The sequence below is a fragment of the Strongylocentrotus purpuratus genome, unplaced genomic scaffold, assembly GCF_000002235.5.
Source record: "Strongylocentrotus purpuratus isolate Spur 01 unplaced genomic scaffold, Spur_5.0 spur5_scaffold_1, whole genome shotgun sequence".
Classification (NCBI taxonomy): domain Eukaryota; kingdom Metazoa; phylum Echinodermata; class Echinoidea; order Camarodonta; family Strongylocentrotidae; genus Strongylocentrotus; species Strongylocentrotus purpuratus.
This window is the reverse complement of record NW_022145594.1, coordinates 10,861,022-10,879,487: the sequence shown is the minus strand read 5'-3', so window position 1 is coordinate 10,879,487 and position 18,466 is coordinate 10,861,022. Positions and strand designations below refer to the sequence as shown.

Here is an 18,466-nt window from a genome sequence, read left to right as displayed (position 1 = left end):
CTCGTATCCATGTCTCAGGTCCCTCCTCCATCCTCTCTCCTCCCATCCCTCCATCCATTCCTTCCTTCATTCTTACCCTCTCTAATCCAAGCCTCACATCCTCATAGATCATTGTCGATCCCTTCCCAGGATCTCCATTCTCCTCGTATCCATGTCTCAGGTCCCTCCTCCATTCCGTTTTAGCATCCTCCAAAGCAGACTTCTGCTGGTTAAGCTGTCTCTTCTGACGCTTCAAGAAATCTTTCGCCCGTCGAATGGCACCATTCTCTTCCGTTAGGCGTAGACGAAGATCACTGAAGCAGATCAAATATTTTCATTAAAATATAAAACCACTAGTAATTTTTTAACAAATTTGAAACAAATTGAATGAATAGGAAATAAACATATTAAATGAACATCAATTTGAAACTAAAGGTATATTCAAAGAATGGTAAAGTCCTCTTCATGCTCACTGCATTCATGAGCATCACATTTCTGAGGTCGATTCAAGTCTACATCTTTCTAATGATTGTCCCACAAGGAAAATATATTTAGGATTTATTGAAATCAAATTATATCAAAAACCAAGAACAAACAGTCCGAAGACTGACACCTGTCTTGGGTACAATATAAAAATTAAATCAAGTATACATAATAAAATAGCAGTAACTATTACATAAATAAGTTACATAAGTTAAAATATTGAATAACGATCATCACCAAATATTGCAAAAATATTTACTCTATATTAGTGCAACCACACAAAACAGATTGCTATCAATATAACTTGGATACATGACCCAAGTTTGGCGGTAATCCATCAATCGGTTCTTGAAATAACGTGATTAAAAGGTACGGACGGACGAACAACCAGAAAGCATAATGGTCCGAATTCACAAAGGAGGTTTAAATTTAACCCATGGTCTAAAATTAGCGCAAAATAAGCAAAATGGTACGCTTATTTTGCACTAATTTTAGAACATGGGTTTTGTTAATGAGGGTTTCAACCATGGGTTAAATTCAAACCTCCTTTGTGAATTCGGGCCAATGCCTCTGGCTACTTTGTAGCGGAGGCATAAAAAAAAAAAAAAACTTAATTAACTAACATCAACAAATATTATGCCTTTTGTGTGTTTTTGTGCAATTAATTTGACTAAGATACTAAGTTGGTTATACTAGAATGGAATGATACATCTACTAACCTTTTGACCATCTGATGCCTGGCTGTCGTTTCATCAAACTCCTCTGATGCGTCAGAATCCAGATACTGCCATGCCTGGCGCCCTCTATGTCTCGAAGGGAGCGGCGGATTATACTTCTGATCATCCTCATCATCATAGGTAGCTCTCTTTCCTCTTGACCGGTGAGTAGTGTGTCTCCTCCCTCCAAGCACCTTATCATAGTCATCCTCATCATTAAGCTCTGTAAGAAAGCATGACATTAAAGACCGTCAATACTACTGGGTCTGAAGGCATTAGACCACCCAGCCAGGTCACTGACAGGTGTCTCATCAACTCAGCTCTCAACTAACATAAGAAAAAGAGGATCATGGGGGACCAACAGGCACCGATTGGGGAAGTTTTCTATATAGAGGGAGCAAGTAGCTACAAGTAGGACAGTGGGGCTTTAAGAAAATTGTAGTCTTCAATAACATACAGGATGCCAGTCAGTTTTACTCACTGGGCCTGAAAAGAAGCCAGAACACGTAAAAACCCCATATGTGCTGTACAATATAAAACCTGAAAAAGCCTGAAATGGGAAGTTGTCAGGGCCTGAAATCAGGCAAAAGCCTGACATCTCTGAACATATTAATAACATCACCAGTAAAGCTTAAGTAAAACTTAAATTGTATCATAATGTGAAAGAGGATGTCGTTTTGCATTTTGTATCCTTTCATCCTTGCAGAAATGTGTCTTAAAAACTACATCCTCTTTCGCATTATGATACAATTTTAATAAATTTTCTATCAAATTTTTTGGGCTCCCAACCCTTTAAGAGGGGCTTTAAGCTATTTTCATATTTTTTTTATGTTGACGCCGCCGCCGTCATCTGGAAAAGCAGCGCCTATGTCTCGCTTTTTGCTACGCAGGCGAGACAAAAATACTTCAAACTGTAAATTGATTTGTCTTAGAAAGCAAGAAAAATATAACCCTGAAACTCTTGAGAAAATGATTAATGAGGAGGCGCTATAGCTCAGTGGTCTCGTAATCGGGAAGCCCCGAGTTTGAAATCAAGACCTTAAGCTGTTGGTCCCCTGGTTGTTTACTTACAAGCATATCCATGCTTTCTTAGCAGTCAAGTAAAGCAATCCTCAAACAAACATCCTCAACAAATTTTAGCAATAGGAAAAACTTGATGTCTGTTTTCAATGAAAATTAAAAGAATCCATGACGAAAAACTTGTTGTTTAAAATTGAAACCCCCATTAGACTTTCACCACTTTTAGAGCTGAGATTGCAGTAAGCCTAAAGTAAACCCTAGCGCTATGCAATCTAATTTACCCAGCCTAGACCTCGACGGGGTGATAGAGAAAGAGATAAGCATTGATAGAGGGAGAGAGGAAGGGAGAAAGAGTTACTTGGCTCTGCAAGATACATACATGACCTAATTATGGCATACAGACGCACGTACGGAGGGACGGACAACCCCAAAACATAATGTCTCCGGCTACTTTGTAGCGGAGGCATACAAAAGAAGAAGAATAAATGTTGACCTCTTGAGAATGGAGCATCACGTTCTGCAGCGGGTGACTTTGGCAGGTCTCTGGGATGTACCATCTGACGAACATGTTTGGTAGGGGAGGGCGTGAGAGGGTCAAGCTCATTCAGGTCTAATACATCCACATCGGGTGTGTCAGGAACGTCTACCTTCCTCCTGGAGCGGGCATGGTGCGGTGTGGAGGGGTTGTCATGGTAACCGTTGGTCATCTCTCGGTCAAGTCCTGAATTCAAATGTCTGTCATAAAGATAAAGATACACATACTACACTTGGTGATTCATTGCGATCATACAAAATGAATTGGATTTCAGTTTAGTTAGAAATACATAGAAGAGCAGAACAGTTAACAATATGGAAGATTTCCCAACATCACAGGTAATACAAAAATATAGGATTCTCAACCTAGACTGTGCATGCAGAGTTGCAGACTGTCCACTTTTCCCTCCGTCTGTTTCTTCAACTCCTCCAGTTCTTGTAAAATCCTTTTCTTTTCTCTCTCACTCCCTTTCTCTATCTTTCTCTCTCTCTCTCCTTCCCTCTCACTCTCTCTCTCTTTCTCTCAAATATGTTGGTTGTTACCAACCTGGACTGTGCATGCAGACTTTTCACTTTTCCCTCCGTCTCTTTCTTCTCCATCTCCAGTTCTTGTAGCATCCTTCTCTCCTTCTTGATAGCTGCAACCAGGTCGGCTCTCTCCTTCTGCATATCCTCCATGTAAGATACGTCTCCACTCCTTCCTTTCATCTCAAGAACCTCCTGTAGCCAGACAATGCAAACAAACAATCAGGGGCAAGTTTCACAAAGCCTTTTTTCAATGACTAATGACGAAAATCAGTGACAAATCTGCTGATAACCAATCAGAAGCAAGGATTTCAGTAGCTTATAAGAAAAACTGTCATTTGTAACTGATGACAAGTTTTGTGAAACGCCCGCCAGAATACAATATATCAAGAACAGGTTCAATGAAAAAATGGCGATGATGGCTCCATGGTCAGTTTCATACACTATCGGTTTTTAACTCAAAGGCATGTTTTAACAATGTTAAATCAGAGATGCATGGCCCTACGTGTCATCAGTGTCTGTGATATGGTGTAATATTGAAGCCCTAACAAAATTGCGCTTCAAAATGATCATGAAGTGTCTCGAAAAAGTTAAAATCTTTGAGTGATCGGTTTTATTATACTCATTTTCCCCAATAGACTGTAATGTTATAAAAACACTGTTGTGTATCTGGCGAGCTCCTTTCCAATTCGCTCTGTACAAAAAGTTTCATAAAGTTTGTCCTCCTTATTGATGACATTATAATTTTTTTTCATACAGGGGTGACAAAAACATGTTTGTAAAAATTGTATTTAGGGTAAATGTACGACTGAAAAATTTCTTTTAAACAAAAATTGAGATTTTTGAATTCTCTTCATACAGGGCATATGGAAGGAGACATCGCAAGATACATCACAGAGAGTTGACAATTTGTTTTTGATTGATTGCACCTTCAACAATTCATAACTTTCATATTTTTAATCGGTTGTCAAATGTTATTGTATCTACAGCATATGTATGTAGCTCATCTTTGTCCATATGCTCAGTACATCCAATTAACAACTAAATCATTCATACTACTTGTAAATCTTATGTTTTTTGTGTTTTTCATAACTCAAGAATGAAAGGTAGACTGGTTGAATTAGGGCCTCCGTTGAATAATTGTAGATGTAAGCTTAAATACTGTTCACATACTTCAAAAATTAAAAAAATTGTTAAAGGGCCACTCTAACCCAACTAACATAGCCTTTCAAAACATGAATACACCTCTACTTATTAATATTCCAGCCTCTGATTTTTCAGAAAATCTATAAATTGGCAAAAAAAAATGATAACAGCCATCCATTTTTCACAGTTCTCACGCTTGCTGGGCTACGCCCCTCGAAAAAAGGTAATACGGTCAAGTGGCTTGATGACTCATTTGTTGCATTGCGGGCATGTCCGATTTGATAATTTCATAATTAGGAATGACGAAATTGCCAGAAACATACTGGGATTATCAATTGCATATTATTTTTCGGATAAATGTCTTTTTTTCATATTTAATATCATAGTTTGCCTTTTTAAAGACATTTTAATGCCTAAATCACCCTCCTGTTCACCGGAGAGGGGCCTGCAGTGGCGTCAAATGCGTCATCACTGAAACTGGGCTTTTTTTCTGCGCGTTCTGAATCATCATTTTTAAAGCTAGATTCCAGAATTATTGATGATTTCTAAGAAAAATCATTGTCATGTTCGGAATCTCTGTCAAAAATTGTTCTACATGACTTTTTTTCATTTTATAGCCCGTTTTGTTTAGAGTGGCCCTTTAAAGGTAATACAAAGTTTTGGTATGGGGTCATGAATTTGGTTCAAATGAACATATTGGAAGCATATGCGATCCTACAATATTCAGTGATTGTTGACGCGGTTGGAATCGAGTCTAAAGTTATGAAATTGTCAATAATAAACTCTTTATGTTGTAAAGCTCTCTTTCAAGGTCAAGGTATTTATTAAGCTATAAAACAATGTTTCTTGACAACTAGATTCTGAGATTTTCATGGTCGCAGCTACCACTGTGCGGCATCGGTAAATTTTTATATTCAATCTTTCTCCAAAGTAGAAGTGTTTTAGGGGCTAAATTTTCTAGTGATTATAATACATCCACATGGGCATCCAAATATATCAAAATTGTAAAGAATCCTATCAAACCAATTTTCAAAATTTCCCGAAACTTTGGATTACCTTTAAGGGTGAAAACAAAATTAAGTTGTTAACTGTATGAAGTTACCTCCTGATCATGCTGCAGCTTCTCTTTCTCTTCCTCAAGTTTGCTTCTCCTTCTAGCGATCTTCTCTTCCTCTCTTTCAAGCTCCTTGCTTTGTTTCTCTAGGACCTTCTTTCTCTCACTCAGGGACTCACTTACCTGTAGAATAAGTAAAATGATGATAACAGTCACATCTGTATAGTGCTTAATACTACATTTCTAAGCGCTTTCAGTTTTACATTTTAATCTTGATAACCCCGGTCATTGGATTCAGTTGCTGATCTGAACCTAAAAGTACTCATGCTCCTCTCCCTGGGGAGTATTCCAGCCAGGCGCCATTTCACGAACGCACACATGCCAATCCAACCACATCAACTTTCACATCCTGGGTAGTGAGTGGCAAATGTAGATAAATGTCTTGACAAAGGACATTAGTGCTGAACCGGGACTCGAACCATGAACCATGTGATTCACACTCCGGTGACGTATCCACTGGACCATGATACCTCTACAAAAATAAGTAGACATTTCAAATTTCCATTCAATCACATACAATGAATGGGTACTTGATTTCTCGACTTATTTCTTAAATTACAAGGAAGAAAGATGAACTCTCTTCATTATCCACTGGAGGTGACTTGGTGTACATGTAGTGGTTTATTTACTTCGTCGGCATTATTATGAACCAACGAATCCATATACAGTATATATGCATACTTGCCAACATTTGAAATTCAGAAAACGGAACGCACATCGCAAATCATGTGCCGTATGCTGCGACTGCACTACATGTAAAATACGTATCTCGCATATAAGGCTGGAGTCATGCGGTGATCATGAGCGATAGTGCTAGCGCGACGCGTGCACGCTGTGCGGTGCCTATGACTGAGGGATTGTGCATGGCACTCTATGGGCACTAGACACGCGGGCTCCTTATTACACGTGGCAAATAGAGATCAGCGTGGCGCGCAACAAGCACGCTGCACGCATCTTGCGCAATACAATCCTTCCAGCACTCATCGGATCGAAACTATGGAAAGCCAACTGGTATTTACACTACATGTATAATTCCCCAAAATCGGAACGTTCCGTTTTTCATGGCTCTAAAAACTTCAAAAACGTAACAGTTCCGTTAGAAACGCAACGGTTGGCAAGTCTGTTTATGACAGACTCATTGATTCATAATACTGTCAAGGATTTGGATCTCAGTCAAAGGGTTGAGGGTTTGAATCCTAACCTTGCACCAACATCCTTTGAAAAGACATTAATCCACGTTTGCTACTCTCCAGGTTAAATATGGGTACCCGAAGCAAGAGAACTTCATATTTGGCCGTTTGGCTATGACTTGGGTTATAATGTTGGGAGTGCCACGACATCTAATGCAGTCTTCAAAGTTTTGTTGAAGACGTACCTGTTTTCAGGAGCTTTTGAATGGATTGTTTATATTTGGTATTGTGTGTCTGTAAAGTAGCACTGTTAGGAGTTTTGTTTTCATTACAGTGCAGTAAAGTATATTTATGTAATAGCTGAGCTACATAAATTGATATAATTATTAATATAAGATATTGCATAAATCCATACCTGCCAACATTTGAAAATAAGAATTAGGAATTTCGAAAATAAGAAATCTGTATCCTTAATAGACGTTAACACATGAAGCTGCAGTGTAACTGGCAACACGCGTTAAATCTGTACAAACTAGATGGAACTTTGACTGCGTGCAGTCGAAAATGATGATCGGGACGTACGGACGGACGGACAACCCAAAAACATAATGCTTACGGCTACTTCGTAACGGAGGCATAAAAAGCGAATACAAATTTGCTGCTCATTCATGCAGCCATTCAAGGCACGCAATACGTGAACTCTCAAATCGCGGCACAGGATTAAAGAAGCTTAATTAGGCTTTAGCAACAAAAACAAAAAAACAAAAAAAGGAAAATTGGAAAAATCAGAATATTCCAAATTTGGGAAATCAGAATATTCTGGGTTATTTGGAAGGGTTGGAAGGTATGTAAACCTCTTTATTACCTCTTTCAAAGCCCTCTCCTCATCTTCATGACTGGTATGAAACACTTCTTTCTTCTGTTCAAACTCCTCTTTCAGCACTTTGAATCCTGATTTATGTATTTTCACCAGTTTCTCCTTCTCTGCCTCATGCTGCTTCTGCAAGGCTTTCTTCTCATCTTGTTCCTAAAATGAGGAGACGGTGAGAGAGAGAGAGAGGAAGAGAGAGAGGAAGAGAGACAGAGACAGACAGAAAGCGAGCAAGAGAGATGGAGAAAGAGAGAGAGAGAGAGAGAGTGAGAGTGAAACAAATTGCAGAAAATCAATAATCACTATAAAGATATCGTCGGTGGGGTGACAAAACCTTGTATCTCAATTTTTTGAGATTTTGATTTTTTTGCATAATTTTGTAACTAATGGCCTACGACACCACCTGATAAATCCATGGAACGTCTCCTTCCAGGTTTTTTTACAAATTCCACACAAACACCCTTAAACTAAACCTCGTTACTTTAACCCCCTTTGAAGCTGCACTGACAAAACCTTGTAACATAAGATACGTAATTCCTTTTCCTCTTAACTGACACACGGCGTCGGCCTAACAGTACCGAAGTTAGTGTATTCAAATCCTCGTAACTCATTCAGAGTTGAAAGTAAGAACTCGTATCTCAATTTGAATAAAAACTAAAAACTTGTATCTCAATGTAGATAAACGCAAAAACCTCGTAACTCACTTTCAAATATAAAAACAATTATTTTACTGTATTTCTACAATGACATTAAAAATTGTATAAATATTCCAGTTTTAAAAAGAAAGGACGGTGTCACAGCACTAAATTTGTTGAGACAGGAAAGTTTTTCTTTCTCCTGAAAATTCATGATTTTTGAGATGGTTTTGTCACCCACCGACGATATGCTCTTTAACCAATACCAATACCATTACCAATACTTATAATCAAAAGTCTTTCCTTGTCTAACAAAATGTTACATTTTAAAACAAATTATTGGACAAGGCCGCTTTTAGACTGAAAAATCTAACTTAACATATTCCTATCGTACTATCTCTTTTGTGAAATGAAATAAAGCTATATTACTACCCATACATGAAAATAAAAGTACCTTGGCTATAAACTAAAATTAAGCTCAGGTGAAAACAATAAGACATACAATGATCAATATAAGATACCGTTTCAATATTTCACAATGCTAAAAACTACTAATTTCTAAAGTCTTGTTATCATTATCATAGGCTAAATAACCAACAATAAAAAAAAGAATTTAAAAAAAAAAGAAGGAAGAAGCAAATTGAACTAAAATGGCAAAAATGTAACATAGAACAAATTTCTTATGTATTTACACATAGAAGGGTATCCTTAGAAAGCGGTTTCACTTCCCTTGGGATTCATTCACACATCAAACAGTTTTTACTTTGCTAAAGCTGTATTTTAGCTGTTTATCCGATTGCGAACAGGGCCTACACCAAAGTACATGTATATTAACGCCCCACTGTACTATTTGAAGCTAATTGCTCCCTCTATATAAAAAAATTCCCCAATCGGTGCCTGTTAGTCCCCCTAGATCCTCTTTTTCTTATGTTCATTGAGAGCTGAATTGATGAGATAGTCACATGTCAGTGACCTTGCTGGGTGGTCTAATCCCTTCTGGCCAAACTAGTACAGATGGCCTTTAAACTTACTGCATCTTGGAGCTCTCTGGTCATATCTCTGATCTTCTTCTCATGCTCCTTCTTCATCTTCTCCATCTCCTTCTGATGCTCCTCCTTCATTGCTTGTCTACGTTCCTGAAGAACGCTATCCATCTACTCATTCAAAACACAAAGGGGAACATGATCACAGCCCACACAGCGAAGACTATTAAATATGAAAGTGAATGAAATGCCCACCAATTTTTGTCTCAGAGAATAAGAAAAAGACAATCATTTAATTTTTTGGAAAACTATCAATACATAGTATAGGAAATGAATGTATGAAGTGAACAACACCAAAGGCTTGTGTCCCGCCACCGCACTAATGTCTTTAGGCAAGACATTTATCAACATTTGCCACACTCCCCGGAGGTGAGGTACATGTAAATGGGTACTCAGTAGCAAGTAATTCCTTAATGCTTGAGCCGAACACATGGTTATTAATATAATTGCAGGGCCCTGGGGGGGGGGGGGGGGGGAGCAACCTCGGGTAAACAAGACATACTATTACCATTATTATTATTAACATATAATAGATAATAGAGGTGTCATGGTAGAGTGGATATGTCACCGGACTGTGGATCACAAGGTCCGCGGTCGAGTCCCGCCGGGCACTAATGTCCTTTGGCAAGACATTCAGTCATTCACTAACATTTGCCACACTCCCCTGAGGTGAGGTAAATGGGTACCTGGCAGGAATTAATTCCTTGAAATGCTAGAGCACCTAATGGCAGCCATGCTAAAGCCAGGGTAATAATTCCCAAATGCTCTTTGAAAGCGCATAGAGACGTTAGAATGTATATGCCGGTAGAAACTAAATATAAACCAACTTACTATACTTTCAAAAGCAGTTTATAATATTTGTCATATCATGTTTGACTTTTAATAGCAAACAAAAATAACTGATTTGTTTTTCTTCTATATTTATCAAAAATGTATTCTTTTATATACTTTTTTTTCTGTTCGTATTATTTTTCTTAATTAGAGCTCGTTTGGATTTCTCGCCTTCTAACCTATTTGTTTATATATATGTGTATGTTTTATTTAACTTTGTATGTCAATCATGTTAATCTATAATGTATGTTACTTTGTGAAATTGCGATTGCTTTTTATATGCACGGCCATGCTGAAGAACAGCCATTAGCTGAAGTATGCCACTGTGCTAAAATAAAATAAACAAACAAACAATATGCGCTATACAAGAACCAAATTATTTATATTACAATGAAATACTAAATGTAGTAGAGAATGATGAATCTTACCCCTGTTTCCATGTCTCTAATAGCAGCCTGATTATCACGACTCAATCTCAGCTTCTCTTCCTCTCTCCTTTTCTCTTCATCCTGATTCTCACGCAGAGCAGATAAAATATCATCCATCTCCTACACATACAAATAAATAATACAGTGAAACCTCATTACAAAGAACTCTCACCAGCTTTAACGACCACCTGTATAGAAAGACCACCCGTCTATAAAGACCACATTTTTGTCTCCATTGAAAGTGATTTCTCATTTACACATAAACTAATGGAACCTGTACAAAGAGACCACTTGCATGTAAAGACCACTTTTATTGTTTCCCTTGGGTGGTCTTTATATGCAGATTTCACATGCAATATAAAGAGTGGAGAGCAGCAAAAGTTCCTTCTTTTAATAGGATTTTGTTATTATTATTATTATTATAACAAAATCCTATTAAAAGAAGGTACTTTTGCTGCTCTCCACTCTTTATATTGCATGTTTTTAAAAAACGATTATTATTATCTGTGTTAACTCTGATAGAAAAAGAACACCAGGTCCTGCCTAATAAAATGATTAATTAGCAGTACTAGATAATGTGTCAGTGTGGAGGTAAGATAAAAAGATTGATGCAAAAATAACTTCTTGATTAAACACCACCCTGCCAGATGCAACTGTGGTAGAATTCTTTATTCCAAGGGCCTATCTGATTGATATCAATCCCAACTATGTACACAAGAGATAGGAGACTGTAAACTTGCGATTGATTGGAGGACGTCTTTATAAGATGGGGCCTGATGTAACAAATTAAATTCTATAGTGCAAAGTTTGCAGGTAAAACAAGGTCCCTGTTTCATAAAACTTGTTATCAATAACAAGTTACAATAACCATTATAAGCTACTGAAATCGTGGCATTTGATTGGCTGAAAGCAAATTTGTCATAGAATTTTTAGCATTTCTTATTGATAACAAGTTTTATAAAACAGGGCCAATGTTCCACAGTATAACTTTGCAAGTAGATTCTAAAGAGATAACTTTGTGGGGGTGATTTTATTTGTCTCAATCATACAAAAACGATAACAACAACAATTATTGTCAACATAATTTTTAAAAAAGCATTTGTTTTGGAACAAACCCGTTTGTGTCTTTGACTAGCTTCAGTCTTCTTCTTCTCTATCTCCTCATCAAACGTCTTCTTCAAGTCGTCTAGTGAAGCCTGCTGCTCAGATTGGAGCTTTTCTTTCAGCTTATCTAAATCCTAAGGAAAAAACAAATCATAAAATGTACAGTTGCAATACAAGTATGAATCCCTATGGACATTTCCTGCTTTTTAACATGTATTAAAGGGATCGTTTAACAATGTTAAATCTGAGATACACGGCCCTATGTGTTATCAGTGTCTGTGATATGGTGTAACATTGAAGCCCTAAAAAAATTGCGCTTCAAAATGATCAAGAAGTGCCTCAAAAAAGTAAAAATCTTTGAGTGACCAGTTTTACCATACTTGTTTCCCCCAATAGACTGTAGTGTTATGAAAACCGTCAGGCGAACGGTTTTCAAAATTTGTAATTCCAATCATAAATATCTTGATAATCAGACAGGCGATCGGCATGTAAAAGTCGTGGGGTTCCTGACTAACCTTAAGGTTTATAATTATCATTGCATCATGAGCTAAATCCAGAATTTTATTTCAGAATCTGAGACAAAGTTACCGGATCCCTTTAATATACTGCACGGCAAGAGAAATTTAAAGCACATTTATTGTTTTAGCATGAATCTTTACTCCCTATTTTTTTACCAATACATGTTCATGTACGAATTGATTGGCTTTACATTTCAGTAATTCCCATTTATAGGTACACACACACAATAAAAAATGAACTGGCTGCCATATAAAATTATAAAAATAGCATTTTCTAACAGATGTTTCTAAACCCTCAACCTAGGAAATACATGTAGCCTATAATCATATTTTCTAATCTCATGATATTGCACAATTATGTCTTCCAAAATGAAATTAGAGTTGGAGAGTGGAGCGCATGGTAAACTAAATTCTGAATTAAAAGGAAAGACCATTTTGAAATTGTATGAACACCAGTTCTGGTGATGCGATTGAATTGTGAAAGAAACGTTGTGGAATCGATCAGAAAAGGTTGATCATCTAGCATATAAGTTTTGGTGTGTACTGCAAGGTTCTGGAATCATCAAAATGATAAGAAATTTGGCCCAGTCTTGGTAAAGTTACAAGCACTGTACACAGAAAGATGTATATGGGATCAATATGATAATTTACCAAATATATCATTAAGTAGGCGGTTTCCCGGCAAAATTTGTATCACCACGTATTAGTCAAAAACATATTCTTTCACATGAATGGTAATAACAGCTTACATTTCATTTTTTGAAAGGGGAGCATTTCCAAAACTGGTCTATGCCTTTAATATTTTTTTCTTCTTTAATATATACCTTTAATATTGATTTACATGTAGTTACCTAATCAAGTAGTTTCATGGGATGACGAGGATGACACTGGTATTTCATGCTTCGTAAATTACTGGACCCTACATACTGTAATTGATTATTGGTCCGGCCCGGGCCCCCTATTTTAAAGAGCTACGATTGAATCTAATCAATCTGTACTAAAGAAACAGGGTTTTGTGAGTTAATAGTTGATTGTAGGACTTTCATCAATCTATCACAACTCTGTACTAAAAAGATAGGATTTTAGGTGTTTACAATTGAATTTAGAACTTTCATCAATCTCTCATTTGCAACTCTGTACTAAAGAGACAGGGTTTTAAAGGTTTACAATTGAATTTAAGACTTTAATCGATCAGGATCAATCACAAATCTTTATGAGATGGGGTCATGATGTGGTTTAACTAGCTAACAGTGGAAGTTACAAACGGATTCAGCCAAGGACGCAGGTTCGAAGCTGAGTCACGTCTTTCGGATGGTGACGTTTAAAGGTCGGTCCCCAGACGTAAATAATCAAATCTGATTGATACACGTCTGTAAAAACCCAATATACACACACACTGGTTCATATGCTTTTCTGAATACTGGCATGAATGTTAATATCCTTTGGCAAGATATTAACCTGTACTGGCTACTCTTCACCCAGGTGTTAAATGGGTACCCGGTAGGATGCGACCGTCATGGTTGGTCAAACAGTTTATGAGCGTCAAGTAACGCCTGGCTGGAATGCTCCCCAGGGAGTGGAGATTGTGCACACAGTGTGTGCGGGCAAGCACTGAATCCAATGACTGAGGTAATAGTATATTTGTAAAGCGCTTAGAGACATTGTATTAAGCGCTATATAAAATCTAAATATTATTATTATTATTACATGTACCTTTTCATGATCCTTCTTCAAATCAGCCATCTTTTCCTCCTGGTAGGATGCCACTTCCTTCTTGATTTTATCCATTGCTTTCCTCTTCTCTTCTTCCAGTTTCTCTTCTTCTTTCTCTCTTAGATCTCTAACCTCATCTCTCAGAGTCTTTAGTGCTTTATCCTTGTCTTCCCTGATAGATGATGGTACAACATATAAAAAAATAGTCAATATTATCAGCACCGATAATGATAAGGAAAAAGATACTAAATCGAGCCCGTCAATTAAATTAACACTATATATCCACCACTGGCGTACTGGTGGGGGGGGGGGGGGGCTTGGGGGGTGCCAGCCCCCCCCCCCCCAAATAAAATTGAACCATGACTTATTTTCAATTCCGTGATGTATAAATGTTCGTGATATTACATTATTTTCAACAAAATGCGCGTTTCTCCATTTCTGTTGCAAAATGACACATTGCCAAATAGCCAGGAAGAGCATATGTTTTTTTTATAGTCACTAAGGGGCCGTGGCCACTAACAGTAACACTAGTAAAAAAAAAAAAAAATCCTTTCGAGAAGCAACTGTGACAAGCACTGCCGGGCGTTCCATACTTACATCATGTAACACTGCACATGTACCGTTAAGGGGCCCGGTGGGGAAATTTAATTCAGACAAGATTAATAGTAGAGAACGGTAAAACGAATCGTCTCTTTCTCTTATAACTTAATAAAACGGCAAAGCTTACGGGCTTCGCGCGGAATAGGCGAAAATGAATTCAGACAAGGATTAAGAGTAAAAATTTATTGAAACGTCAAATCTTCCGCGCTTCGCGCGGGAGGGAGGGGGGGAATTGGATCCAGACAAGGATCAAGAGTCGGGGCCGGTACAATGAATCGTCTTCTTTCTCAAATAATTAAATGAAACGTCATAGCTTCCACGCTTTGCGCGGGAAGGGACGAAACAAGAATTAAGAGTCAAGAACAGTACAACGGATAGTCTTCTTTCTCTAATAATTTAATGAAGTGTCAAAGAATCCGCGCTTTGCGCGGGAGGGGGAAATGAATTCAGACAAGAACACGATACCACGAATCGTCTTCTTTCTCTATTGTTTTAATAAAACGTGAAAGCTTTCGCGCTTTGCGCGGGATGGGCGAAAATGAATCCAGACATAGATTAAGAGTAATAATTTATTTGAAATGTCAAAGCTTCCGCGCTTCGCGCAAGATGGGCAAAAATGAATTCAGACAAGGATTAAGAGTAATAATTTATTAAAACGTCAAATCTTCTGCGCTTCGCGCGGGTGGGAGGGGGGGGGGAACTGGATCCAGAAGAGGATTAAGAGTCGAGAACAGTACACCGGATCGTCTTCTTTCTCTTATAATTAATGAAACGGCAAAGCTTCCGCGTTTCGGGAGGGGTGAGGGGGGAAACTGAATTCAGACAAGAACACGATACAACGAATTGTCTTCTTTCTCTAATAATTTAATAAAACGTAAAAGCTTTCGCGCTTTGCGCGGGATGGGCGAAAATGAATTCAGACAAGGATTAAGAGTAATAATTTATTGAAACGTCAAAGCTTTCGCGCGGGAGGGAGGGGGGGAGCTGGACCCAGAAGAGGATTAAGAGTCGAAAACGGTACACCGGATCGTCTTCTTTCTCTAATAATTTAATGAAGTGTCAAAGATTTCGCGCTTTGCGCGGGAGGGTGGGGAACTGAAAAATAACTTAGTTCCTGGCCCCGGGTTTATAGCGTTAAATTTGTAGACATTTGGACATTGGCATTAATATATTTGTCGGTAATTGGTTGCTCGTTTTGTCGGTAATCAGTGGCCTCTACACCCTCCCCACTCCCCCACAGAAAAAGATCTAGCGATGCCCCTGATAACGACACAGTTTATACACTCGAGATAAATTTTGCAAGTACTACTGATGAAGTACCGGACCACCGTCTTTGTGCATTGCGCGGCATCAAAGCATTGACAACGTCTCACGACTTGACAGATCACTTTTCTCTAACTTCTAACCAATCAGAAGGCCTCGTTTTTTTCCAGGAAGTGCCGGTGGACATTAATGCGCCAAATATGGTTCTGAAATTGTAAAAGATCCCTACTCTTGGAAGGGGTAGGAGAAAGCAATTTACGTCATATTACTCCAGGAAGTGCCTGAAAATGCGTCTAATTTGGTTCTAGAACCCCCTCCCAGACCCACCCCCGCTTGGTCGCTCCGCTCCCTCGCCGCTAAAGCCTCGTTCTGTCACTTCATCGTTTACACATATTTAACCCCATGCCATTTTGTGCCCCCCCCCCCCCCTGGTAAGAAATTCCTGGATCCACCACTGATGCCCATACCCCTTGGCTTGGGGGGCTCCGCCCCTAGACCCCAATTTGCGAAACGTTCAGCAGGGCCTGCATGTTAGAGTGGGGTGATGCGGATTTTTTTTTTGCCAGCCCCCCAAAAACGTTTTTGCTCATTACGCCACTGATATCCACTATTTAAAGGTTTCGTAGTTTGAAATGCAAAGGCTGTGGGTTCGACACAGCACTAATGTCTTGTGGTAAGGTATTAATCTATATTTGCCACTCCATAGCTAGCAGAGAAATGGGGACCCAGTAGGATGACCAAAGCCTTTGTGTTAGTAATTGCAATATGCACTCATGGTGACCATATGGTAGGAATACTCCCCAGGGAGTGGAAATGGTGGACATTTTTTTTCTTCATATTAAGCGCTATATTAATTCAGATTATATCATTTTCAATAAGCATCACTTATATTAGGCACAAGTTCGGGAATAAGATAAAGGGTTATATACTATTAAGCATTGCCACAAGTACAGAAAGCGTGTATTTGCACAACAGATGCTTAATAAGTAATAAATGATTCCTATTTCATGTTCAATTATAATATGATACCATTATCTCAGTCAATATTCATCAAGGGAGATTAAAGCAACTATGGCAGCAAAAAAACTGTGAAAAGAAAGCAATTGAAATGAGCCATAAAGCCAAGTAAAGGTCATTCAAAATTCTTTCTTTTTTACTTTTGAATAAACAATTTTTTTTGTTTTGAAGTATATTAAAGGAGGATCCATAAAATAATAAACTGCAATTTTACCTTGACATGGTTTCATTTGTATGTGAAAGAAAAATGTCAATGTTAACTAAAATAAAAAAAAACCTTCCTCTTCATACAAAAGAAAGCACAGGAAGCCAGAAATCAATTTATTTCGCCTAGGCTACAACTGACCTGATTTTGTCTTCTGCAACCTGTTGTTCTTTCTTGATCTTTTCTTTAAGTTTCCTGATTGCATCTGACTTTCCTTCCATCAACATGGCCTCCTCCTCCTCGGTGTCCTCCTTTACGCTCTTCCTCAAGTCACTATCAAACACAAGATTCATACAGTTATAAAGTTATCTTCATGATTCACTAGTTACTTGTTATGACATATGTTCCAGACAGAGAGAGAGAGAGACAGACAGAATGAGAGAGAGAGAGAGAGAGAGAGAGAGAGAGAGAGAACATGGACAGAGCTGCCAACATTTGATTTGGGTAATCAGGGAGATTTCTGAGAGAGCAGCATCGAACGACTTCATTGTTGGCGGGAACCAAGAATGGCCTTTTAGTGCCCCTGGTGGGGGGGGGGGGCAGGGGGCAGGCCCCCAAAAGCTCTTGGTTTTAAGCCTCTTTGAAACCCTTTTAGAACACATTTTTTCAATGATTTCTCAAAATGGAAGGCTTTGATATGGCACATTTTATTTGCATACAATTGATAACATATGAACTTCACATCATATTTCAGACTATGAACTCCTGTTACCTCTATTGTGAAATGGGGGATGTACTTGTGGAAGGCAAGGACTGGGGTGTGCTTGAGGGTTTTCCTTGAAGTGACTGGTAGGTTGCTTGCTTGAGTTTGCTAAGGAGGTCCTTGCTATACTCCCTTTGGTAGCATGGGACATCTGTGTTGGCAATTTTCTCTGTTAGGAGTGCTTGAAGTGTTTTCAAATTCATTGATCCCCTGAAATCAGTTTTGTTCTTCCTAACAATGCTAAAAACTCTTTCACATGAAGCATTGGAATGTGGTATCACAAGCAAAGATTTCATCACTTTGCTCAGAAGTGTGTATTTCTTTGAGCCATTGCCATCCTCCATCTTTGAAATTGCAGACCATTTCTTGTCTATTCTCAAGTTTTTGTTCAGGATCTCTGGTTCCCCTGAAAAGTCTTCAACCTGGTATTGTGCAAATTCCAGCTCAAGCTTGTCTTGATGGAGATATCTGCGCCGCAAACTGTACAAAATGCGTAGTATTCGCCTTTCGTAGATTTCCCAACACAAGGCCATTCCAAGTGGTAGTCATCTTTATATTTCTGATAATATTTCGACTTCGACATTGTCCTGGATGATATTTTAATACTCAAACAGAGAGCAAAATACAGCCTTGTTTTGGACAAAGTTGACTTACGCCTTCGGAAGATGCAAGTTATATCGATGCGTTCCCAACGGCAAAGGAGATCAGAAAAAAAAAGTCGGCTTCAAAATCCACTCTGCAGTAACACTGCCATGTTGGTATCAAATGATAATCCACTTAAAAATCACATCGCAAAAGTCCCCAAATCAATCCAAAAACTGATGTTGAAATGTGCAGTTTTTTGGGCCGATCGCAGCAGACAAAGTCTGCTTGTTGTATCAGTGCAAC

General features: G+C 38.4%; 1 protein-coding gene across 3 annotated transcripts in view; it reads right to left on the bottom strand.

Moving 5' to 3' along the window:
• The window catches only part of LOC579592 (centrosomal protein of 164 kDa), a 50,160-nt gene that overhangs the window by 14,688 nt on the left and 17,006 nt on the right, over positions 1-18,466 (bottom strand). For 2 of the 3 annotated variants that reach the window (XM_030977663.1, XM_030977664.1), the window contains exons 13-23: positions 17,017-17,148; positions 13,791-13,962; positions 11,571-11,693; positions 10,456-10,575; positions 9,185-9,307; positions 7,513-7,674; positions 5,506-5,640; positions 3,280-3,452; positions 2,692-2,933; positions 1,182-1,401; positions 77-293 (exon numbers count right to left, since the gene is read on the bottom strand). In XM_030977663.1, coding sequence (XP_030833523.1) covers positions 77-293; positions 1,182-1,401; positions 2,692-2,933; positions 3,280-3,452; positions 5,506-5,640; positions 7,513-7,674; positions 9,185-9,307; positions 10,456-10,575; positions 11,571-11,693; positions 13,791-13,962; positions 17,017-17,148 — 1,819 coding nt within the window. The remainder of the gene's footprint in view (positions 1-76; positions 294-1,181; positions 1,402-2,691; positions 2,934-3,279; positions 3,453-5,505; positions 5,641-7,512; positions 7,675-9,184; positions 9,308-10,455; positions 10,576-11,570; positions 11,694-13,790; positions 13,963-17,016; positions 17,149-18,466) is intronic. The other variant, XM_030977665.1, reaches the window with a different exon arrangement.